Source organism: Tamandua tetradactyla, chromosome 9, assembly GCF_023851605.1.
Source record: "Tamandua tetradactyla isolate mTamTet1 chromosome 9, mTamTet1.pri, whole genome shotgun sequence".
Classification (NCBI taxonomy): Eukaryota; Metazoa; Chordata; class Mammalia; order Pilosa; family Myrmecophagidae; genus Tamandua; species Tamandua tetradactyla.
Genome location: NC_135335.1, coordinates 107,183,719 through 107,209,213, shown reverse-complemented (window position 1 = coordinate 107,209,213; position 25,495 = coordinate 107,183,719). Strand labels below are relative to the sequence as shown.

Below are 25,495 nucleotides of genomic sequence, written 5' to 3'. Positions count from 1 at the left end.
GAAGCTCTTGTGTATCCAAATTTTAATCCTCATTCAGTATTGCTGAGTGGGATCTTTTCTACAGTTTCCATGGAGATATGACCCACTTGTTCATCTAAGTTGTCTAGTTTATTAGCATATAGCTATTTGTAGTATCCTCTCTTTATCTCCTTTATTTCTGTGAGTCAATAGTTATGTCTCTCCCATTTCTGATTTTATTTGTTTGAGTCCTGTTTCTTTCTTTCTTTGTCAGTCTAGCTAAGGGTACATCAATTTTATTGATTTTCTCAAAGAACCAACTTCTGGTTTTGTTGATTCTTTCTAGTGTTTTCATGTTCTCTCTTTGATTTATTTCTGCTCCAATTTTTGTTATTTCTTTCCTTCTGTTTCCTTTCAGTTTAGTTTGCTGTTCCAGGCGAGACCTCTACCTGCTGAGCCACCATGGCCCACCCTCCTTCTTCTTTTTTAATATAGGCATTTAGGGCAATAAATAAACCTCTCAGCACACCTTTTGCTGCATCCCATAAGTTTTGATATGTTTTGTTTTCATTTTCATTTGCCTCTAGATATTTACTGATTTCTTTTGTAATTTCTTCCTTGACTTACTAGTTGTTTAAGAGTGTGTTGTTTAACCTCTATGTATTTGTGAATTTTGCCACCTTCTTACAGTTATCGATTTCCAACTTCATTCCACTATGATCTGATAAAGTGATTTGTGTGATTTCAGTCTTCTTAAATTTATTGAGACTTGCTTTGGACCCAACGTATCTTACTGTTGAGGGATGTAAAGACTTGTAAATATCTGTTAGGTTTAGTTCATTTGCTGTACTAGTCAAACTTTCTGTTTCTGTATTGATCTTCTGTCTAGATATTCCATCCATTGGTGAGAGCAGTGTATTGAAATCTCCAACTATTATTATAGAGGTGTCTATTTCTCTATTCAGTGTTGTCAGTGGGTGTCTCATATGACTTGGTGCACAAATATTAATGTTTATTATGTCTTCTTGATGAATTGTCTCTTTTATTAGTACATAGTATCCTTCTCTGTCTCTTTTAATGGTTTTACATTTGAAGTCTAATTGGTCTGATATTAGTATAGCTACCCCCTCTTTTCTGGTATTGTATGTGTATAATATCTTTTTCCAATATTTTACTTTAAACCTATTTTTGTCCTTGTGTCTAAAGTGAGTCTCTTTTAGACAGTATATAGATGGGTCCTGTGTTTTAGTCCATTCTGCCAATCTTTTCATTCGGGAGTTTAATCCATTAACATTTAATATTATTACTGTAAAGGCACTACTTACTTCTACCATTTTGTCTTTTGGATTTTATATGTCATATCTGATATGTTTTTTCTCTTTTTACTCTTAATAATAGTCTTCATCTCTACACTCTTCTCCAAATCTCTCTCTCCTGTCTTTTCCTATAGCCTGTAGTGCTCCCTTTAGTCTTTCTTGTAGAGAAGGTCTCTTGTTCACAAGCCCTCTCAGCGATTGTCTAAAAATATTTTAAATTCTCCCTAAATTTAAAGGACAGTTTTGCTGGATACATAATTCCTGGTTGGCAGTTTTTTTCTTTCAATATCTTAAATATATCATACAACTGCTTTCTCACCTCTGTGGTTTCTGCTGAGAATTCTGCATATAGTCTTATTGCGCTTACCTTGTGTATGATAGGTTGCTTTTCTCTTGCTGCTTTCAGAATTCTCTCTTTGTCTTTGACATTTGACAATCTGATTAGTTAGTATCTTGTAACAGGTCTATTCAGTTCTATTCTGTTTGGGGTATAGCTCTATAATTTTATGTCTTTCATAAGAATTGGGAAATTGGATTTGTAATTTTATGTCTTGGACCTATTGTTCTTTTGTTGCTCATGCTTTTGGTGTAAAGTCTAAGAAATAACTGTATAACACAAGGTCCTAAAGGTGTTTCCTTATGGGAGTTTTAAAATTTTAGTCCTTATATTTAGATCGTTGATACAATTTGAGTTAATTTTTGTGTATGATGTGAGGTAGTGGTCTACTTTCATTATTTTACATATGAATATCCAATTTGCCCATGAACACTTAAGGAAATTATTCTGTCCATATACAATGAACTTGCCACCCTTGTCAAAAATCAATTGGCCATAGAAGTGAAAAGTTATTTTTGAGCTCTCAGTTCTATTCCATTGATATTGTGCCAGTACCTGATTACTTAATTACTTTAGTTTTGTAATAAGTTCTAAAATCAGGAGGTATAAATACTCCAACTTTCTTTTGTTTATTTTTTTTCCCCCAAGATGTTTTTGGCCATTTGGGGCCCCTGAACCTTCCATGTAAATTAGGTGATTGGATTTTCCATTTCATCAAAAAAGGCTGTGGAATTTGATTGGGATTGTATTGAATCTCTAAATCATTTTGGATAGAATTAACATATTAACAATAAGTAGTCTTCCTATCCTTGAGCATGAAATATTCTTTCATTTATTTAGGTCCTTGTTTTTTTTCAGCAATGTTTTGTTGTTTTCCCTATGCAGGTCCTTTACATCCTTGGTTAAATAATTCCTACATACTTGATTCACTTAGTTATATCTTTTTCACCCTTGTTTTATGTCCTTTAACCAGGTCTCTGTGGTGAATTGAATTGTGTCCCTCAATTTAGACATGTTCTTGGTATTAATCTGCATTCCTGTGAGTGTGAACCCATTGTAAATAGGATCTCTTGAAGATTTTCTTTTATTTGTGTAACCCAACTGAAAGAGAGTGGGGCCTAATCTGATCACTTGAGTCCTTCAAAAGCAGAAGAAATTCAGACACAGAGAAAGCCACAAGGAGGATCCAGAAGCCAGAAGTCAGCAGGAAACCAGAAGAAACAGGAGAGAACATTGCCATGTGATGGGAAAACCAAGGGATCTTAAGTTTGCTCCCAGCCAGAATGCTACTGATGCTGGGGGGAAACAAGCCTTCTACGGAACACCCTTGATCTGGTCTCTAAAACTGGGAGCCAATAAACTCCTGTGGTTTAAGCCAACCCATTGCATGGTGTTTGTCTTGCCATCCTGACAAACTAAGACAGTTTCATAGTTTATAGGCACTCTACTTTTCTAAAAAAAAAAAAAAAAATCAACCAAAGAAGACTCTCTAACACTTCTTCATGTTTAGTTCTTAAGTTGTTTTTTTTTTCATAGCTATTTTATTTCCAGTTGTTGGCACATAGGAAAATATTAATTTGTAATCAGTCCCTTACTAAACTTTAAAAAATTGTTTTTTACTTTATTCTTTGGGGTCTGTCAAGTAGAAACTTACATGATTTTCACATAATGATAGATTTACTTTCTTTTTTATAAAATTTATGATTCTCTTTTATCAGTTTTATTGGATAGCACTTCAAACACAATGCTAACTAAGGCTGGTGATAGTTTCCTTCCCCTGCTCCTGACTTTAATGGGAATGTCGCCAATGTTTCATCACTAAGCAAGACCTTAGGTATTTGTTTGAGGAAGGTATGCCTTATATTCTTGTTTTATCAAATCATAAAAGTCAGGATCTATGTTGAATTTTACCACATGTTTTTAGGCATTCTTAGAGAGGATTATGTGTTTTAATTTCTCTTGATCTCTTTATTTTATGAATTACATCAAAAGACTTCATACTATTAAACTCTTCTCACATCCCTGGAGCATATGGACTCATGAAGATGATAATATGTTTCTCATGTTTCCTGTGGAATCTGAGAGAAATTCCCTAAATGGATGGCACTCTTCCCTGATTTTCTTATTGCCATATTTCCTTGGTTTGCTTCAAAGTGAATACAGGAGCCAGAAGAGTGAAATAAGTGGAGTAAAATTTCTGTCTTACACTTTAAGTTTGGCATATATATATTGACTAACATTTATAATAGGGCCAAAATTACCTGCTACAATTCGGGTATGGAAACTGTGGCTTTCCTTATTTTCTGTAATAGGTTCTAGACCTACTCTTCTCATGGATAAAGGAAAAAACAAAAGAACAACTTTTGCTCTATTAGGATTTAGAATGGTTTCTTAGGGCTAAATATTCAGTTAATTCAGAGTTTAGCTTTCATCCAGGACTGTTTTTTTCTCCTTCAATGAGCTCTAGCCCCTTTCTCTGGGAGAAAGTATTTAGGTACAGGAGGCAGCTTACGTATTCTGGATTCAGTTCTCTGCTTCCATTTTTTTTTCACCTGCAACTTCTATAGTAAAATGATAGCTATTTTACAGGATTTTTTTAGTGTTGAATAATTGATTAGAGTATTACCTGACATACAAGTGTCTATCCAATGCCTGCAATTATAATAATTGAATTAATATTGTTCTCACAGAGTCAGAAGGAGGGGACTTGGGTTCATGTGGCACTTTCTGATTAAGTGCTTATGTATTACCTGCCTCTGCAATGATTTGATTTCTGTCCTAGATGCCTCTACTTTTTAAGTCTCTGAAGCTGGTTTATTATTGTTTGTACAGTTCTGTTGACATGAGCAAAGGACAGGAGTTGTTGTTAAGGTACTCATCTACCTGTCTCTGCTAATTAGAGTGGTACTGCACTTGCACTCTTACTGGGACTGTGATTCTCCAACAGTCTGGTTGTAGTTCTCATTTGATCTCTGGTTTGGGAAGTTCGTCCTGCAGTTCTCAGCTTGGTGTGGCTTTACTCCCTCTCCAAGCTATCACCCTGCCATGTTCTCCAGTCCGAACTGTTAGCCAACTCCCTTTTCCCTCTAGGGGTGCACAGAAGCTTTTAGATTCCCTTTGATAGTCTACCATGATGGGAACTTATAGGTGCTATCTTAGATTCCCCTTTTGTCCTGAATAATATATCTGCCCCATGTTGGTATTTTGGGCTTTTTTCCTCAGCCTGTCTGATGTTTTATTCAGCTCTCTGCTCCCACATCCTGATCTGATCTTGGGGTCAGACTAGGGCAATTGATTCAATGAATGGGGGCTCCATGGAGCAACATGATTTAGAGTGAATAAAAATTACTGGATTATTATTTTCGAAACAGTGACCCCCATTACATCTTTATCATGCATTCACTGTGTTGAAATTACAATATCTTCCAGAGAACAAAGGAAATATGATGATGATGATAACTCAAGCTTAACAAACAAGTGCCTACTGTGTGTGGGCATGTTTTCAGTACTTTACATCTGGGGATTCTGAATTTCTCCAACAACCCTAGGAAACAGGATATTAGACTTCCAGTTTATAGGTGAAGAAACTGAGGAACAAAGTGGTTATGTAACTTGCCCAGAGTCACACAGTACATAGTAGAACAGGATAGCCTGAGGCCACAGCTGAATAAAGAAAGCCAAGGATAATTTAAGTCCCCTCCTAGAGTTATTACTATTATGATTTTTAAGGATTTGAAATATTGTGCAGTGATTTAAACTAAATATGAGATAACTTGGTACAAAAAAAAGATCATTAAGAATTATAACTATTGTAGTGGGTTACAGGGTCTCCTTCTTGAGTATTATTTAAAATCAAGATGATCAATAACAGTATCTTTTGTATGGTTTAGTAAAAACCCTTTGTGGTGGCAGGGTTTGAGATGAGCTGGAAACATGAAGCCTCGTTTAACTCCATATTTCTTTTCCTCAGCACTTAGATTTCATACATTCAGTTTGGTTTATTTTGTAACTTAAATGCTTTCGCTCATATTACTTCTTCAGTGACTTAAAGAGATTTTAAAAGATAGAACTCCAGCATCTCAAGTGTCAATGCTCTTTTGAAAATATGGAGTTAATAAGCCAGATCCTTAGAAAAGAAACTGCCATTTTCCACTTTCAGCAAGAAATTTGCCTATTAGCAAACTAATCTACCTGGGATTTTGCTGTTATGCAGCTCCATCCCTTATAACCATTATTTACGAAGAAGGGGACAAAATCTAATTTTAAGTGCCAGATAGATAGTATATGAATGGCAATGATTCAGAATGGGCTTCAGTTAGACCTATAAAGCTATGAACAGCTACGGGGTAATCATGGAGTTCGTGGTGAATTAAGGTGAGTTATTTTCTGTGCATCAGGGTTCTCTGATTGTCCTTTCTTTACCCTCAGAGCCTTTCACATTTGCTGAGAAACATGGTAGCTACTCGGTGCTAGCAGTTGAAAGTGAGTGCTACAATTAACCTCTTGCTGGGAAGGTGGTAGGTGTTGTTTGTGAGGTTCATTGGATGAATGCTTCAGGAAGGAAACTTCAGAGTTCAAAGATTTCAAACCTCTGGCTTTAAGGATTGAGGCATTCATTTGACCTTATGGAAGGCTGCGGAAAAGCATTAAGCTTGAACACAGAAATTGTTTGCAGTTATAATGACATGTAAGCATCCTGAGACTTAAGACAGGCTCTTTTCATTCTTTGCCAGTAGCACTGCTGAATAATAGTCACGGCAAGAGACCATTTTTAATGAAACATTTTTTCAGTAATTAGTATACAAGTCACCTGAGAAACCTAGTGGCTTACTCAAGGTCGAGAAAGATAAATGATAATACAAGGCTCTTATTCTACCAGCAGCAGGTTATAGAGTAAAACCTGAGCTCTCTCATCCTCCAATTCAAATGATTAATTATAGCTGTATATTGTGTTTTTTCTTAGAACTTTCTGAGAACTCAAGTGTTGAAGATGCCTTAGAGAAAGCTAAAATGAATCTCACATTTGAGGCGCACCTTCTCTGAGCCAAGCACAGTACATAATATGTGCTGACATTTAAGTTAGTCATTGAGTCAGTCCTGTAGCCCTGCAGTGTTGGTTTCAATGCGTTCGTTTATATTGACCATGAAACTGATTTTCAAAAGGGTTAAATAGCTCCCTCGTGTCATAAAATCAGCAACTGGCCAAATCAGATTTTGAATCCAGGAATGATTGATTCCAAAACTCATAATATTCCAACAATTCATTCTACTCTATTTTCTCTGTATAAATATTTTGAATGTAAATTATTCTTCTTTGGGGAAAATCTTTAAGATCCCTCTTTTCAAATGGGATGAGCTAAAAATCTCTTTATAAGAAACCGATTTAAGAAAAAAAGTAGTTTACTGAAGGGGTAGATTTGATTCTATCTCCCACATATACCCTGAATATGAAGGAAAAGGAGTGCATTGAAAAGGACTCTTTCATAGCAGAACAGGATGATAATTTCTGCCTTAATAGGTCTTGACTTAGTTGTTTGTTACCTTTAATGTCCATTTAATAAAGTGGTAAAATATTAAAACTCTTGAAAAGCAAAAATAATCCAAATTCTTCATCTAAGTTTATTCTGCTATTATTTTACTTTTAGCATTTAAAAAACTCTGCTTTCTACCATTGATTAAAAATGTGCTCCTTGGCTCCAACCAAAACTAAGGAACATGCACAGTTTTCAGTGTGTCTGGGAGTTACTGACTCCACCAAGGTGGGCTCATTCCCCTGCAAGGATGCTAATGGGTTGTTGCTTCCTAAGGGGGAGAGAGAATTGATGGGTTTGGGTTTTTACCCCTAGTCTTTGGTTTTTTGATCGGATGATTTTCCTTGTTTATGCTCCTTTCAATTAACATTGACTTTCTTCATTTTATGCCCTGCTTTTTTTTCTGTTTGTATAATCTGTAGGCAATAACTCCTCAGGTAGCAACTGTTAATCAGGGAGAAATGATAGCTTGAGGGGTTTCCCTGAGTTACTTGATACTTTGATAAAAGTTGTTCTACTGAAGCTTCATTAAAAAAACTTTAACATGCCTGCCTTAAGTAAAAGGATGCTCAACCACATATTCTTATCTCTATTATCTTTGCTTGAAGTCTGGCTTGTTTTTTTTAAACTCGCATTGTGTGCCATGGAATCTAAAACAATAGGATTATTGGATTTTAAAATAATTCCTTTGTCACGATTTTCTTGCAAGGGCTATTCCCAACATAGATTTTGTAGGATAATAAAAATTAGAAGTCATTGCTAATTGATAAATGTGAGCAACTAAATATCAATGAGATATGTCGATTTAAAAAAAGAACTTCTGAAAGGAGCTGGCTTATAATTATTTAGAGGTGATAGTTTTGCTTTTATAACTTAGATTAAGAAAGCTATACATAATAAAACCCAGGAAGTATGACATTTTCTATCTCCTATCTATCTATCTACATATCTATCTATCTATCTAATACTTAATATCTATCTCTCATCCATCATCTCTATCTTTTCTACCCATCTACTGTCTTCCTACGTATCATCTATTATCATCTAACATTTATGTCAATCTAATTTTTCTTGCTTTAGCTGGAGAGGCAGGGTGATTCATGTTTTAGAATTGTGCTGATCTCACAATAGAAAGTACCGGTTATGATTTGTAGTGCATGATTTGCAGACTACAAAGATTCTGTGTTTGTAATCCACAGCTTTAATCACAGCACCGTTCTAATGCTTCTCAACTTTAGAAGCATTCAAATAGGTAGACTGTTCCTTTAATCAGATATGGGACAGGCATATATTGGAAAAGTTAGAGGCATCAATAGAATGCTCTTTGCTTTGTAGGTAGTGAGCAGCTTGAACCAGAGTCTCGGTGGGGATCATCTTGGCCCATTGTGTTTTCCCTCACGATGACTCAGGAGTTTTTCTCCTGAGGCTCTCAGTGGATTTTCTGAGGCTTAGCTGGTGATGACACATCTCAGAAGCTCCTTCAGTATTGGGCCTCAGGCCAGCAGACTGCATACCCTGCTGTCCTACGGTCCATGTGACAAAACTGCTCCCGTCACCTGCCAGTGCCCCGGCCCAGAAGGGCATCATGATGATGTAGTGGGAAGAAGTGCAGTTATGAAAGTGTTGAAAAGAATATAACTTTTTTTTCTATAGCTTTTCCTCTCTGCAGCAGGAGAGAGGAGTTCTCAAGTAACATCCTACATTTGTGAGAGATGAATTGGAAGGTCCTTGACTGTTTATTTAGGATGAGAAGTTGTATTTCAGAGCACTGCAGTTATTTCAGGAGGGGGTGAGGGAAAGCCATGAACATAGAATCCTGAAGGGAAATGTAATAAATTTTGTGCTAAATGACTTGGCTGGACTGTTTCAAACTTGTCAGGGTGATTATTCAAAGAGTGGGTACTTTGGCATTTCCATACCCTTGGAAGGGGACAATTGGGCTACCTTGGGAGCCAAATGCTTTACTTTTAGTTTTCAAAGTGGTCAATTATTTTAAAATAAATTTCTTCTGAAATCAAAAGTGGCTTGTATTTTCTTAAGTGAGAGCTCACACATTATTCACTCAACAGGCATTTACAGCATACTTTCTGGGTATAGAGTTCTACAGCTGCCTCTTCTGTACGGATAGAGTTCTGAACAGATGCATAAAAGAGATGAATGGAACTGCCAGTCCTAGTTTCATATTCTTTTCTGTCTACTTGGGGAAAAACACCAGGACATGAAATAGCATTTGAATAACTTAAAAGCAAAGTTTTCACAAGCGCAGAATAACCCAGAACAGGCTTTGAAAGCACTAGTTGTATAATTCACTTTCACCCTCCTGTGCGGTCCCACACCAGCTATTCTGAGCTCTTGTCAGCACTTCGTACATCGTTTGCATTGGCTCTCCCCCATAGGAATACCGGCTCCTTGTGGAAAGGGATTTTTATCGTATTTATCTTTGCATCCATGGACCGTAGCACAGTTCCTTACATACCAGAAGGGCTCTATAAATGTTTAGTGAATGAATAAGAGGTACTGCTATTATCGTTTTGGAGTAAAGGAAGGGAATAGAATGATGGTTTTGTGTGGGCATAACTACAAAAGAAAAGATTTGATTCTTGCAGTCTAGAGACAAAATAAGCAATTCTGGTCATGGGAAGCATTCAATTCAGCAGAGTTTGGTAAACACTGCTTAAGCATATATTATGTGGTGATTCCACATACAAACAGGAAATGTTTTCCACCCTCAAAAGACTCAGAGTCCAGGGTAGTGAAGAAGTGAGACTCAGGTAAACCTCTGTATTGGATGTGTTGTTGTAGGTATTCATGAGACATTATGGAAGGAAAGAAAAAGGGACATTTTGTGCCGGTTGGTATTGGAGGTGGGACTGGGGATGTTGGGAGAATCAGGAAAATCTTCCAGGAATAAATGACACCTGAGCTGAGTCTTGAAGCAGAACTAGCCAAGTAAAGAAGAGAATGTGAGGTAGGAAGAAGAAGAAAAAAATCAAGAGCAAGGATATGTCTATAGGAAACAGCATGGAATGTGCAGGGAACTTTAAGTAGTTCGGTCTAATGAATGTGTGAAATATGATATAGGGAGTGACAAGAATGGCACTGCAAGGGGCCAGGAATAGTGAACCCTACTTACCATGTTTAGGAGATTGATTTGGACTTTATACTGCTAGTGATAGGGAGTTATTGAAAGATTTTAAGGATGGAATTGAAGTAGGCAGTATTGCTTACAGGGAGGCCCATTAGAAGGTGCCTGAAATTGTACAGATAAAAGTTTGGCAGAGAACAGTGATGGTAAACCTTCAAAGAGAGGATAGAGCTGAGAAATATTTGTAAGGTATTCCATTAAGATTTGATGATGCTTTGAGTGTGGGTGATGAGAGAGTGGGATGCAATCAAGATTTTGGTTTGAGTGGCTTGGTAGAGGTTGTACCTCTACCATTAACTGAGAGAAAGTAGAGCAGAGGAGGAATGTCTTTGGGGGTGAGGAAAGAAAAAAATGTTGAGTTCATATATGGACATGATGTATTTGAGATGCTTGTGGATCTTCCAAGGGGACATTTCTGGCAAGGTTCTAAAAGTATGAATCTAAAGTTCCAAGGAGAGGTCTAAGTATGAAATATGTATGTGGGTGTTATGAGCACATATATGGCAACTAAAATGATGAAAATCATTGGATTCCCAAGGAACATAATGTAAAGCATGGTTCTCAAGTACCAGCCAACAGTCGGATGTGCTGCAAGCTGCATAATTATTATCTGGAGAATTGGTAAAAAGATTCCTAGGTATCTCCTGGAGGTTCTGATTCTTCAATGGTGATTCAGAAATCTGCATTTTACAGCATTCCTTGGCTGATATTGATATGCAACAATGTTTGGGACACACTGATAAAAAGCTAGAGCAGTGGTATCCCTTTTTAAAGGGATGGACAAGAGAATATCCCATGAAGTAGAAAAAGGTCAAGCAATCTGGTGGAGAACCAATAGAGAGTGACAAAACAGAAGACAACGAGAGAGTTTCTAGAAGGAACATCTAACAGTGTCATAGTAGAGAGGTCCAGTAAAAATATTTGTTGACAGGTCATTAGATTTTTCAGTGTGGAGGTCTGGGATCCTTAGAGAAGAAGTCTGAGTGTAGAAGTTGTACAACTGGGTGGCAGTGGGTTGAGCAGTAGAGGGTGTGAGTGAAGAGATAGAGTTTAATAGACAATTATTTCAAAGAGCTTGATTGTGAAAAGAAGCGAAAATATCTGAAGGGGAGAGATTATATACTAACGGAGTGTTGTTTTCCCCGGGGGAAAATTCTCAAGAGCATATGGAAAGCTTAAAGAGAGAGAACCAGTGATTCTCTCTGGTTAGAGAGAGGATTGGGGGGGGGCAAGATAAAGAATAGGTGGAAGTCATATCTCTGCATAAGAGGAGACACACATCATCCTCTTGCTTTGGAGGAAAGGAAGAAAGGGAAAGTGAGACGGAGTGAAGCAGGAAGCTGAGGTGCAGTTTTTCCAGATTGTTCAGGAAATGCTAAGAAGAGACTCAAAAGCTTTGAAAAGATACAATAATCCTGCTGAAACTAAACCTAGGAAAGGAGACCTATTATTAATTTATTTTTTCAGTTTTCTTTGTGAATAGTGACAGACATTGCCTCTCTTACCTTGAATTTTTTTAAATTTATAATTAATATAAAAATATTCCATGGATTGAATTCCTGTTAGTCCTGTACAACCCAAATCTCCTGCTTAATGATTCAGTTCTTATTTGCTTTTGTCTCAGAATTCTGTGCATTTTGCCTCCTGAGAACCTTTCAGAGGGTTTTCAACATAGTGGGAACTCAGTAATTAGTTATCTAAGTGACATAGAACTATACAATTTTCTTTTTAATAGTCACCAGTACTATGTCTAAAGGAAAAAGGAAGGTCAATTGACTGCCAAACTGAGAATGAAATATAGTGTATCATACACACAATTTTAATCCTGCTTTTTAAACTTATTGTTGTGAACATTTTCTCATTCAAATAAAGTATCTTGTAAAATACACATTTTTAATTGTCTAATACTTCAGGAGGTTTCTCATATTTTATTTAGCTATTACTGTACTATTGGACAACTAAACTATTTCCAAGTTTTTGTTATTATAGCATTTTGGAGAACACCTTTGCATATGAAGCACTTTCCATATTTCAAGTTACTTCTCGAATTATCACATATTAACACCATTAAAGCCTTTGATACTTATCAAATTCCTTTTGAAAGAATTATGTGATTTTGTAAGCTCATCAATAATATATGAAAAATGCATATTTCAACATATGCCAATATTGAGTATTCTATTTTTTAAAAAAATTCTAAACTTTACTAATTTGTAGGTAAGCCCAACATGCTGTAGCCTCTGTGAGAGCTACAGAGCACAAGCTGCAACCTGGCACTACAGGACCCTCCTTGCAGTTTTTGTAGGCAGCCTTGAAGGTACATCTAAGTTGACCCATAAAACTAGTTTTAGAAAATTACTAATCAGGACAAGATCATAGGCTGGACAGAGCACTGGGTATGGAGGGCAGAGGCCTTAGTCTAATATCTGCATTGTACCAGCCCGCTCTGTGATCAAGTTACTATGCTCTCTATGTCTCAACTTCCTACTTTGTACCACGAGAGCTTTCTAGATCTCAGATTCAATGGCCTCTTATAGGAGGTCAAATAAAAGACAGGGTGCATGCAGCACCCAGGAGAAAAGAGGGAGGCAGGGTAGGATGTAAATGTTAGGATACCTAGTTGGCCATCATTAGATTTGGGCCATGGAGAACTCTTTCCTCTTAAATCCCAGTTTTGGAAGGTATGACTTAATATCAGTACTTTCTTCCTTTGTCTCTGCTACAGATTTGGCAGAAGGGCAACTGAAGCAAATGTCCAGACTGCATATGTTATGTGTGAGGAAGGCAAATTATGGTAGTAGACTTTTTTTTTTTTTTTTTTTTTTTTTGCATGGGTAGGCACTGGGAATCGAACCCGGGTCTGTGGCATGGCAGGCAAGAATTCTGCCACTGAGCTACTGTCACATCATCTGGTAGAAGGCATTTTTAAAACCCTATAGCAACAAGTCAAACATTCCCATGAAAAATCTGTTTTACCCTCTCATGTGCTTCTTTTCTTTTAATTGTTTGAGAGTTTAGTTCTTGCATTGTCTCCTTTCACTTCTTGCCTACACATATTTTGTTTGGATAATCTTTGATAAATTGAGCCTATTATTATTTTATTTCTTTGACATTGTTTTTTTTACAGTGATCAAACTTATTTTTCATGTGTGGCATATCTATAGTAGTTTTTCCTTTGGAATGGAATCTAATCAAGGGAAGAGACTTGATTTCACTTTGATGTCTTTTTTATGCATCCTTAGAAAAATCTTTTGATGAATTGGAGGAGACACTAAGTTGCAAACAGACCTAATCAATTAACTCTGGTCATTTTCAGGCAACTGCACCAAAGCAATTCTTTTCGTGTATCTAGAAATTTCAGTGGCTTTCTGAGAGCTTAGATGAGTGCCTGTCACAAATTAGGTGTTCAATAAATGTGTTTTAGAAAAATGTATGTATCTCAATTTCTTTATAATTTAGCAGTCAATACATAAACTGAGTTACGGTGGGGAAGAAAAAAATATTACTTCCAAAAGAGGGGGAAGATTAGAAAAATTTCTCTGAAATATGCCAAGCACATTCAATACCCTCTCTCCTATTTGCAGATAATTATAAACATTTTTCACTTTCATGTTTGAGTGCAATGGGAAAGTTGGCGTTTAAATGAATAGAACTAACTTATATTTGCAGGGAAATTTATAGTTTCCAGAAAACTTTGAGACATTATCTAATTAATCCCCACAATGACCTGTGAGGAGGGTTGTGGAGATACTGTTATGTCCACTTTTCAGGGAAGCAAGCAACTGGTAGTGGAGAAAAGAGAAGGGATTTTCCTAATATGATTCAGTTTGTATGTATAACACATAGATGAAAGTCAAACTGATTTATTCTGATGCCCAGCCCACGGCTTTTTCCTCTATATTATTCATTAATCTCTAGGGGCAAACCTGTCTGAATTCCCTTATCCATGCATCGATTTATACAGGTGCTCCAATTCTGCCTCTGAATGTTATGGCACTATCCATTCTATCTGCCTCCTCTCTTCATTTTCATTTTTAAAGTGCTCTCCCTGCAGGAGCTGACTCTTCCCTATCCCTAATTAACTTTTAGGTGGGAGCTCTTATAGTAATGAAATGGCACGTTCCAGTGTTCTCTCACCTGGTTTTTCTTTTTAATGCACTTGGAGGGAGAAAGTGTTTCTGTCATCTCTCTGCATTATCTCTGCGGAGGGAGGAATTTGTAAGAACTAAGATAATTCCTTGTGAGAGTACACCTTTCACACCCCCACCCCCAAACATTCTTTGGCTGAGGCCCAGCTTGAGTGTTTGTAGAGGTTACCACTTGTTGATAATTAAAATGCATTGGTTCATGATATTGGCAGAAAATCCACATGGCATAAGAGACAAAAACATGCACTTTGGAGCCAGACAAATCGTGTGTGAATCCTGGTTCTGCTGTTTACTGGAAAATTTACTTAACTTCTTGGAGCTGATTTCCTCCTTTGTACAATGGGGATAATACGTGAACACTATCTTCTTTTCATGGTTATTATGAGGATTAAAGATAAGTGGTAGATATTTTTCTTAGGATGAAATAAGGTAGCAGAACTGTGCAATCCTCTTCAGAGACTGCAGATCAAACTCATTTTGTATATCTTCCATTTCTTCTTCAAATTCACCTTCTGTCCTGTACCTGTCTGGGAAACTGGGTTTGCATACCAGCAGCTTACTTTGCCCTCTGACTTCTAGTTGCATTTGGCAAAAATGACATCCATGTTTATCCCCTGAGCTCCTTCCTTTCAGGGTTACCTCAGACTAGTTAAGTCCTAGAAGATAACCCTCCTAAGCAAGGCAGATGATACTGCATGATTCTCTCTTAGGTATTGACTAATGATCCCTCTCCTTGTCCCTTGGGCCTTGGGGTGGTAAAAGTTGCATTATTGCTAACTCCAGATACCACCCCAGCCCTTGTGGATTTAACTAACCTGTCCACATTTTCATAAATTGTCTCTTTACAAAACTCTTCTTAAATGACCCTAATATGAGTGTGCTATCTGATTATTCCTGGGACCCTCACTGATACAGTATTCATTACTGCAAAGTTGAAAGTATATTTACCTAAATCTGTTTTATTTGATGGAGTTGAGCTCTGTGAGTGGAAAATGTAAGGATGGATTATTGTTGTTGTTTGCCAAGCATTCTTCTAGACACTTTATGCCCATTAACTCATTTAAACTCAAACACCTATGTGTAGTTTTATCTCCCTTTTGCCAATCTGGAAACTGCTCAGAGAGGTTAAGTATTTACCCAAATCTACAAAATGCCAGTGGAGGGCTGACATTCTAACCTATGCCTCTTTGATTCCAAGGTCCATGCTCATCTAGCTGGGCCCTGCTGCCCTCTAGAAATACAAGCTGAGAAGGTCCAGCCCATCAGCTTTCTCACTTAAGTCCCTTTGCCTAGCCAAATTCCTATGGTTCTAAATTCCTATAGGAAAGTACCTTTAATGATGCTTTTTAAGGGTGCCAAGGCAAATCATCAGTGTAACCGTTTGTTAAAAACCTAATTAATCCATAACTTTATCAAATCAAACCCATTATTTGCCTGATTTGAATGATTTTTAAATTTAAAATCATTGGCTCATTAGCCCACCAGGGGCAACCCACAGCTGCTCCTCAGAATACAATTTAGTATTGAATGAATAATTCAATATTTTTGAATGAGTTCTTCTCTGATAGTGTGTAAGCTTCCTAAGCCTCCCACAGCAGTTTTTTTTTTTTAAGGTATGGAATATTTAGTGCATTATGTACTTTGTGTCCACTTCTTAAGTTGACCTAGATGAATAACTAAGTCCACATTTTCTGAGCACCTACAAATTGCAGCTTTATGATCTGCAAAGGTGACTAAATTCCTGGAAGTGTACAAGGTTGAAAAGTTTCCATTTATGGATCATCTCTTCTTTCTGTGCAGATGGCTGGCCTCTCCTAGTGGCCTGCACTGATGCTGTATTTCCTGAAGTCCTCCCTACATTTGCATGTTTTTAAAAAATGTGTACTGATTTTGTTTTGCTTATTTTTTGAATGTATGATTCACGCTATTTGTACTTTGACATATTTTCAATCATTTCAGCAAAATAAACTCTTTCAGGCCCTGTTCACTCTTACTCATTCCCTTAAACCTCGGACACATGACTATTGAGAAGCTTGCAACAAATCCAAATGGTAAAATACATGCTATTGTTAGAAGTAGCCTTGTTTTGAAGAAGAAGCATCAGCGTCAGAGGTCTTGTTTTGGCGAAGCCTGTTTGACTCATTCCCTTTTCCTTAGGTGAGTCCTTTCCCATAAGGCACTCCAGCCCACAAGCAAATATACTCTGCAAACTATGTCCAGCTATAGTTTAATATCAGAAATGAACATGACACATAAAGCTATTCCATTTCTTCTTTCCTCAAAACTGAAAACAGAGAATCTCCTTCCTAATGGCTAATGGAAAGTGAAGATTAGGTAATAAGCTTCTTCATACCAAGTGGCAACCATTCTGAAATATTCTTTGAAATAGCAGTTATCGTTTGACTAGTTGACTAGGTCAGCTGTTTGCACTCAACTTCTCCAAAGCATTCTTTACAACTTCTGTGAATGGAAAGGTAGAGAACTCATAGTATTCACTGAAGAGCCATAGAGCTGGCTTCAATGTACTTTGGGGTTATTGCTAATGAAACAGTGCAGTGCTCAGAGGGCTTTTCCCTCTGGATGTGGGTAAGATTCCTCCAGCAGTGGACAAGGCTACCTTAAAAGCCCTTAGTAGAAAATTGAGGGGTCCCTAGCTGTACCAGCAAAAATCAGTATGTACACAGTCCAGTTTGCATCTTCATTTCATACATGTAACTTGATGGTGTGGTGACCAAACTCGTTTTTTTCAACCACTAAAAATGTAGACTGGAACATTTAATGGAAAACAGACAGGGCTAGAAATCTCTTACATTTAACAAAAACTGTCCTGGAAACATTGCTTGTGTGTACTTGTATTGCTTTAAACATAACACCACAACACTAGCGTAGCCTGTCTGATGAATTATTTAAGAATTACTGTTCTAGGCTAAGACAGCATTTCTAAGTGCACATGTTAATCATATACTCGATTAAACATTTCTTTGCCTTTCTTTTCAGCATGCCAGTTGGCTTTTGAGAGGATAATTGTTGCAGCGTGAACATTGACATTGGAAACAACCAGTGCCTGCCTGTTTACTTAAATACACTATGGAAAGAAATACTTGTGATTTGCTTTCTCGTAGCAAAAGTGTAAGTAATTTTTATTTTCATTTCTTTTCTAAAAATATGTGCATTTTTCTTTTTTTTTTCTTAAATCTTTTTTTTTTTTATTTGAATGCTGTGTTGTCATGCTGGTGGGGAGCGCTTGGTGAACTTTCAGTTCTTCGAGTATATGCAGCTTTTTAACAGATGAAGACTTGTTCGTCTTTGTAGCTCAGTTGGCATTTGATGAGAAGTCTCTTTCAGCCAGTTTGTATGCCTTGCTATTCATTTTCATAAGCCTTTGGATATGACATTGGGCACCAAGATTTTTGGATGACTGCAAACGATAAATGATTAAAAATTAAAATGATAGAAATTTATGTTTTTTTCATAACAAACTTTCTGGGAAAGTCCGAAAGATTAAATTGAATCTATGTCATTCAGTACTTCAGTGGGTCACATTCTGAAATATCATGTACATGGTCAATCATGTGAATATTTGATCAAATCAGTGGAGCATCATTTCCAAAAGCTTCCTAGTCCATTAGTCTCTATAATGTCTCCTGCTTTCTAAATTTATTTTTTGGCTGAACATAGTCAGTGCTCTGATAGAAGTTTATGCCTTCTTCCTAACTCCTTAGTGTTCTTTAGGTACCAAATTCATGACACTTTGTTGGATTTCTCTTAGTTTTTGAAATGGAACATAAGCAAATAGAATAGTGTAGAGAAAGCTACACAAAGCAAGTAGACTGAAAGTAGACTGTTAATCTCCATCAGACCAGCTCTCAGAACATGTCCTTTTGTTCATTTACCCAAGGGGCAAAAGGCATCCAAACAAGATGTAGTTGTGACGTAGGAACATTCATTTGAAGGCATCAGAGAAACCACAAATGCGAACACATTTCTCTAGTTATGTGCAAGCTTTGTGTTACAACCAATGATTCTATTGTAATGGCTCCAAGGCCATCTGTCACTCTTTCTACAGAATTACCATTCAGCCTTTACGGGTGAATAATGCGTCAATCTGTAGAGGGAGAAGGGCATTAAACCCAACAGGGTTTCTTAAAAAATGAGGATGTATCAAGAGGTATGCCAGTCCTTTGATTGAGTATTGGCTGTCTTTAATAACCATCCATGTAAATTCAACAAACTCTGAGGGAATTGTTTGTTTCACTGGTTGGGGTTCACTTTTATGAATTATTGCAAAAGATAAAGAGGCCATGGTCTGGAGCCTGGAATTCCTTCTGTCATCAAACAGCTGTGCTTATTGTAATAAGAGGTGACCTGCATATAAATCACCAAACTTCAAACACCTATTTTTCTGTTACTGAGATTTTCTTATTATAAATTAGATTTGAAAACAAACCCTTCACATAATGCTTCCTTCTTTTATTGAATTTCAGAGACGTGTGCTGTGAAAACAATATGTGTGAAGGTAAAAAGGAGAATATTTTGGGTAATTAAAAAATATATAATTAAACATTTCCCTGTTCTTGGAGAAAACACTCTAAAGGCAAATGATTAACTGAGCCATGACTTTAAGGAACCACAAGTACTTAAAGATGCTAAGAGATTTCCTATTTATATTTGCTTATTGCAAAAATTTTCATTTCAGATTAAGAGAGCTTGAGTTGCCTAAATGTTAACAGTAGTACTCTAATTTCATTGCTTCTTAGCTTCTTGAAAATTCACTGGAATAAAGTACTTCCATTTAATTAAATGAGTCTAAGCATGAGATTACTATCTACCAGAGAAAACAGTTGGACTTTTCGCCTGGTTAAAAGTTGTCACTTTAGGATGTCAAGCTGATCTGTCACCGGTCTGTGACTGCCACCCCCACCCTGTTAAGTCTTTGGTATAACAAAATCCAAAATTGTATGTTCAGAAGTCAGTGTCCCCTGTTCTTGAGAAGGCGAGTTTAAAGAATTAGTTCTATTTAGAATGTGAGAATGTTTCTCTTTGGTTCTAAAGGTTGAAACGGCCTCTTTTTCTCCCTGCATGGCTGTGTATATCTTGTATCTGTCATGGTGAAACTTAAGGAAAAGAGACGGTGAAAAAAAAAAAAGACTGTCTAATGCAATCATCTTATTTATTCCTTAGGAAGTCAGTGTTCATTTTTCCCTCCTCACATGCAGGGTCCAGTGCAGAGGCCCTGTTATTGATTGATGCTTTAAATCCTTCCTTTATTGGGAGGGATCCATGAAAAAACTTAGCTTTAAAAATATATACTAACTTCACTTTTTATTTAAAGTGATCTGGTCCTAGTTTGGGGATGGTGGTAATTTGTATTTGTGATAGGTAAAAAAAAGGGGGGCAGGGTAGGATGGGGCACACAATGGAAAACACAAATCGTGTGGCATGTTCCTGTGCTCATGACCTGACATACTATGGGAAACAGGCATCCACCAAAGAAGTATACAAATAGGTGTAAAATTACAGTTCTCTGAATTATCTCTTTCCCTAGGGGAAGTATCCTTCAGCTGGTCCCGCTGTATAATGGCTACTTGTCCTTCTCCATCCTAGAATGTAAAAGCTCTTAAGGGCAGGAGCTTTGTTTATTTATCCATCACTGTCTCCTCAGCACCAAGCACAGCACCTTTCACACGGCAGATCAAACTGTGATGCCTGCTGCGCGAAGCTTCGTGGTACAACGGCAGCATGTAATATTAAGGCTTGGCCTAGTCAGGGAGGCCAACTGTTTTCGTTGTCAAAATGCAATATACCAGAAATGGATTCGCTTTTGCAAAGGGACTTATCAACTTACAAGCTTACAGTTCTGAAGCTGTGAAAATGTCCAAATCAAGGCATCATCAGAGGATTTCTGGACTCCTCAGAAGTCAAGGCACATCGCATCTGCTGGTGTCTCCCTTCTCTTCTGGGTCTTGTTGTTCTAGCTTCTGGCTTCGGTGGTTTCCTCTCTGTTTTCTGAGTCTCTTAAGCTTCTGTGTTTTCTCTGTATTTCATGCTTTATAAAAGGCCCCAGTAAGAGGATTAAGACCCCCCTGGGGCATGCCTTAATTGAAATAACCTAATCAAAAGATCTCACCCACAATAGGTCTATACCCATAGGGATAGATTAGCTTTAAGATGATCTTTTCTGAGTTCTATTCAGCTTCAAAGTACAATACCAGGATTATTATTAGTCAGGGTTCTCCAGAGATACAGAACCAACAGGAGATATTTTATATATATATATATATATATATATATATATATATATATATATATATATATATATATAATTGAGTTATATTATAGGAATTGGCCCATACAGCCATGGAGATTGGCAAATCCAAATTCCATAGAGCAGACAAAGCAAGTTGGGAACTCAATGAAGGTTTTGATGACTTTCTCAGGAGATACTTGCTGAAGTAGATATAGAAATTCTTCTTTGTGATTGCTGAAAACATCAGTTCTCCCTTTGTGGTCTTCATCTATTTGGATGAGACATCTCTCATCGCAGAAGGCAATCTCCTTTGTTGATGGTAGATGTAACCAGCTGTAGATGCAATCAATTGACCAATGACTTAATTCTGTAAAATACCTTTGGAGTAACAATCGGGCCAGTGCTCATTTGATCAAAGAACTGCACACCAGAACCTAGCCAAGTTGACACATTAACCATCACACCAGGCAAAGCTTTCTTCAGGAAAAATGATTTGAAGAATGGGTTAGATTAACTTGGCAAAATAAGAGTACAGGGGCTTCCAGATGGAGTTACCGTGAGATGGAATGACTCTGGTGGTAGGAAAAGTGCTAGCTTCAGGGACTTGCACAAAAGTCTAGAGTAATTAATCCATGGGTAGAAAAGATAGGGAGATGGGGGAAATTGAACACATTTAAGAAATTTTTATGAAAAAAAAGATACAGAGCTTTTAAAAATATTTTACCCAAGATGTGGGGAAGGGGAAAATTGGAGAAGTGACTTCTGGACTTCTGGTTTACCTAACAAGGTGGCTGTGTGGCTTCCACTGAGATGGGTAACACTGTGGGAACTCTGTTTTAGGAGCAGAGAGAACATGCAACTGGGTAAAATGCTGCTGAGTTTGAGATATTTTAAAATTCTGGAGTCTGGGGGTCAGAAAGGAGGTCTGGACTGAAGAAATAATTTTGCAAGTAGTTTTATTTAATCCACAGTAGTTGGTTTGGCAAAATTTGAATTCATTTTTTTCTTTATAAAAGAAGTTGTGAGTTTACAGAAGAGTCATGCATAAAATACAGGATTCCTATTTACCACCCTATTATTAAGAATTTGCTTTGGTGTGGGACATTTGTAACAACTGTTGATAGCATATTTTTATAATTGTATTATGAACTGTATATAGTCCATGTTTTAACTTAGGGTTCACTGTTTGTATAGTATAGTTTAATGGATTTTGTTTAAACTTCTATTGTTACCGTATATGCAATCTAGCATGTCCCTTTTTAATCACATTCACAAAAATCCATTTCAGTGCTGTTAATTACACTCACAATGTGCTACCATCACCACCATCCATTATCAAACCATTATCATAATTCCAAATAGGAATCCTGTACCTTTAGAGCCTTAGCTTCCCGTTCCCTAGCCCCATCCTATTCCCTGGAAACTTATATCCTAGATTTGACTCTATGAGTTTGCTTATACTGTTTATTTCAAATCAATGAGATAATACCATATTTTTCCTTTTGTCTCTGACTCATTTCACTCAACATGACATCTTTAAGGTTCATCTGTATTGTCACATGTATTAGAACTTCTGTCCTTTAAACAGCTGAATAATATTTCATTTTATATATACACCACATTTTGTTTAAACACTTATCAGTTGATGGAAACTTGGGTTGCTTCCATCTATAGACAATTGTATAAAATGGCTCCATGAACACTGGAGTGCAAATATCTGTTCAAGTTCTTGCTTTCAATCTTTTGGGTATATACCTATAGTGGGATTGCTGGATCACGTGACAATTCTATACTTAGCTTCCTGAGGAACCTCAAAGCAGTCTTCCACAGCAGCTGAGCCATTTTACATTCCCACCAACAATGCATGAATGTTCCTATTTCTCCACATCCTCTCCGGCACTTGTAGTTTTCTGTTTTTTTAGTTAGTGGCCATTCTAGTAGATGTGAAATGATATCTCATTGTGGTTTTGATTTGTATTTCCTAATAGCAAGTGATGCTGAACATCTTTTCATGTGCTTTTTAGCCATTTGTATTTCCACTTTGGAGAGATGTGTATTCAAATCTTTTACCAAAGATTTTTTATTGGGGTGTTTGTGTTTATATTGCTGAGTTGTAGGATTTTTAAAAATATATTCTAGATATTATACCTTTATCGGATGTGTGGTTTCCAAATATTTTCTCTCATTGAGTAGGTTGTCTTTTCATTTTCTTGACAAAATCTTTTTTTTTGACAAAACTTTCGATGTGCAAAAGTTTTTAATTTTGAGGAGGTCCCATTTATCTTTTTTTTTGTTCGTTGCTTGTACTTTAAGTGTAAAATCTAAGAAGCTATTACCTACCACAAGATCTTGAAGAGGTTACCTAATACTTTCTTCTAGGAATTTTATGGTCCTGCTTCTTATATTTAGGTCATTGATCCATTTCAAGTTATTTTTGTATATGGTATAAGAGAAGTGTTTCCCGTTCATTCTTTTGCACCATTTTTTTGAAGAGAATATTCTTTCCAAGTTGAGTGGACTTGACCACTTTATCAAATACCAATTGACCGTAGATGTGAGGGTCTATTTCTGAACTCTTAATTTGATTCCATTGGTCAATATATCTACCTTTATGCCAATATTATGCTATTTTAACTACTATAGCTTTGTAATATGCTTTAAAGTCAGGAAGTATGAGTCCTTTAACTTTGTTCTTCTTTCTCAATATGTTTTTCATTATTCAGGGCTCCTGTCCCTTTCAAATATGTTTGATAATTGACTTTTTCATTTCTGCTAAGTAGGCTGTTGGAATTTTGATTGGTATTGTGTTGACCTGTAAATCATTCTGGGTAGGATTGACATCTTAACTATATTTAGTCTTCCATACCACAAACATGGGATATCCTTCCATTTATTTAGGTTTTCTTTGATTTCTTTTAGTAATGTTTTGTAGTTTGCTGTGCACAAGCCTTTTCCATCCTTGGTTAAATTTATCCCTAGATATTTGATTATTTTAGTTGCTATTCTAAATGGAGTTTTTCTTGATTTCCTCCTTAGATTGCTCATTACTAGTGTATAGAAACACTATTGAATGATGTATCTTCATAATTGCTCCAAACTGCATATCCTTCAGTAACAGAGGCTCCTGTGATTTTTTTCTCTCTGATTTCTAAAATGTAGTCAGTGCTGGAATGACTCTTTCACCTCAGAGATCAAGTGCCTGAGAGATACCAAGGTTAGAAAAGCTATATTGTCCAGCTCAAGGTCTGTATAGCTTAGAGTATTAATTAAAAACAAATGGTAAATATAAAAATTTTCAAAAATAGATGATAGTTCTAGATAGCTTCTACTACTTTTATAATTCTGGATTAATAATCATTTAAAAAAAGGTGAAACCCCTTTTCCAGTAGATAATCCTTTTATCGAAGTATTTCCTTCAACAGAAATTATTGCAGCAAAAGATTCTCCCATAAGTGGTTTGAAGGCATTATGTCTTTTTAAATTTTTCACACCAGCTCTTATGTGACTGACATTTCATTTTTGTAGGTCATGTAAAAGTTCTTGTGTGACTGCTTGGGGTTTTACTCCCTCTTGAGGTACTTATGATCACAATTGTTCTGTTTGGTGTCCTAGTTCTTTGTCCACACACAAAAAAGGCAGAGCATAAATGGATTTCTCTGCATGTTAACCTTCAGACCAGTCTTGGTCATCTGTGGAAGATAGGGCAATTCTTGCTGAAATCACTTTTGCTTTAATGGGACCAAAAGAAAATCTCGTTTCTTTAATGGTTACATATATCTAAATTTTGGAACCACTGTATCTCAAAACCATGAATTTTGATGAGGGATTCTCTACTGTAGTTTTTGTAGCCAGAAATCTCATGCAGTAAGCCTTTATTCAGGTTTACTATTTTAAATTGTAGTGGACCAACTAGTTTCTCCATTTAAAGCTTGTCTTCTACTGTGTCAAATAGTTTTCATGAAGTTATGGAATTTAATGTAGATTCTGAGGGCAACATTTAGTTGTAAACATTTAGAATTATTTTCGTCCACTATACATAGCGTAACAATTTTGGACAAAAAGGGATGGAATAGTATAGAATATCCTTTCTAAATCTGTTAGAAAATTTTATGAAAAAAATGCTATACCAAAAGCACTGCATTTTTAGAACATAGATGGATAGATAATGTTTTAGTTACCTGGACTGTTGACAGCAATATACCATGAAATAGTTCAGCTTGACAATGGGAGTTTTTTTGTTTTCAGTTAGAGTTGGGAAAATGTCCATATCAAAGCATCATGGAGGCGATGCTTTATTCTCAGAGACCAACTGCTGGTGATCCTTGGTTCCCTTGCCATGTGGCAAGGCACATGATGGCATCTACCAGACTCTCCTTTCTCTTCAGGGTTTCATTGATTTCAACTTCTTGTGTTTGTGGATTTCTCTCTTTGTACTCGTCCCATTTATAAAGGACTCTGATAAAGGAACGAAGGCCCATCTGGAATGAGGCGGCTCATACCTTAACTGAAGTAGTCTCATCAAAGGTCCTACTTAGGATGGGTTCATACTAATGGGAATGGATTGATTTTAATAATATGACTTTCTGGGATACATATAATTGTAAATCTCCACAGATAGATAAATGAGAGAGAAAGAGGGCAAATGCGGAAAAATGTTAAAAGGTGGATCTGGGTAGGAGATACATTGAAGATCTCTGTATAATTTTTTTTTTCATTTCTGCAACTGTCCTGAAGCTTGAAATTATTTTGGAATTAAAAGTTAAATAAAATTCAAATCTCTGCTTTTAGTTAAATGCCTGAATATGCTATAGTG

The 25,495-nt window shown here is 36.6% G+C and overlaps 1 protein-coding gene across 13 annotated transcripts in view; it reads left to right on the top strand.

Moving 5' to 3' along the window:
* Window positions 1-25,495, top strand: part of PDE4D (phosphodiesterase 4D) — a 1,724,553-nt gene that overhangs the window by 397,965 nt on the left and 1,301,093 nt on the right. For 12 of the 13 annotated variants that reach the window (XM_077117214.1, XM_077117215.1, XM_077117218.1 and 9 more), the window contains one exon: window positions 17,433-17,564. In XM_077117214.1, coding sequence (XP_076973329.1) covers window positions 17,523-17,564 — 42 coding nt within the window. In that variant the 5' untranslated portion in view covers window positions 17,433-17,522. Of the gene's footprint in view, window positions 1-16,516; window positions 16,593-17,432; window positions 17,565-25,495 lie in introns of those variants that run through there. The other variant, XM_077117211.1, reaches the window with a different exon arrangement.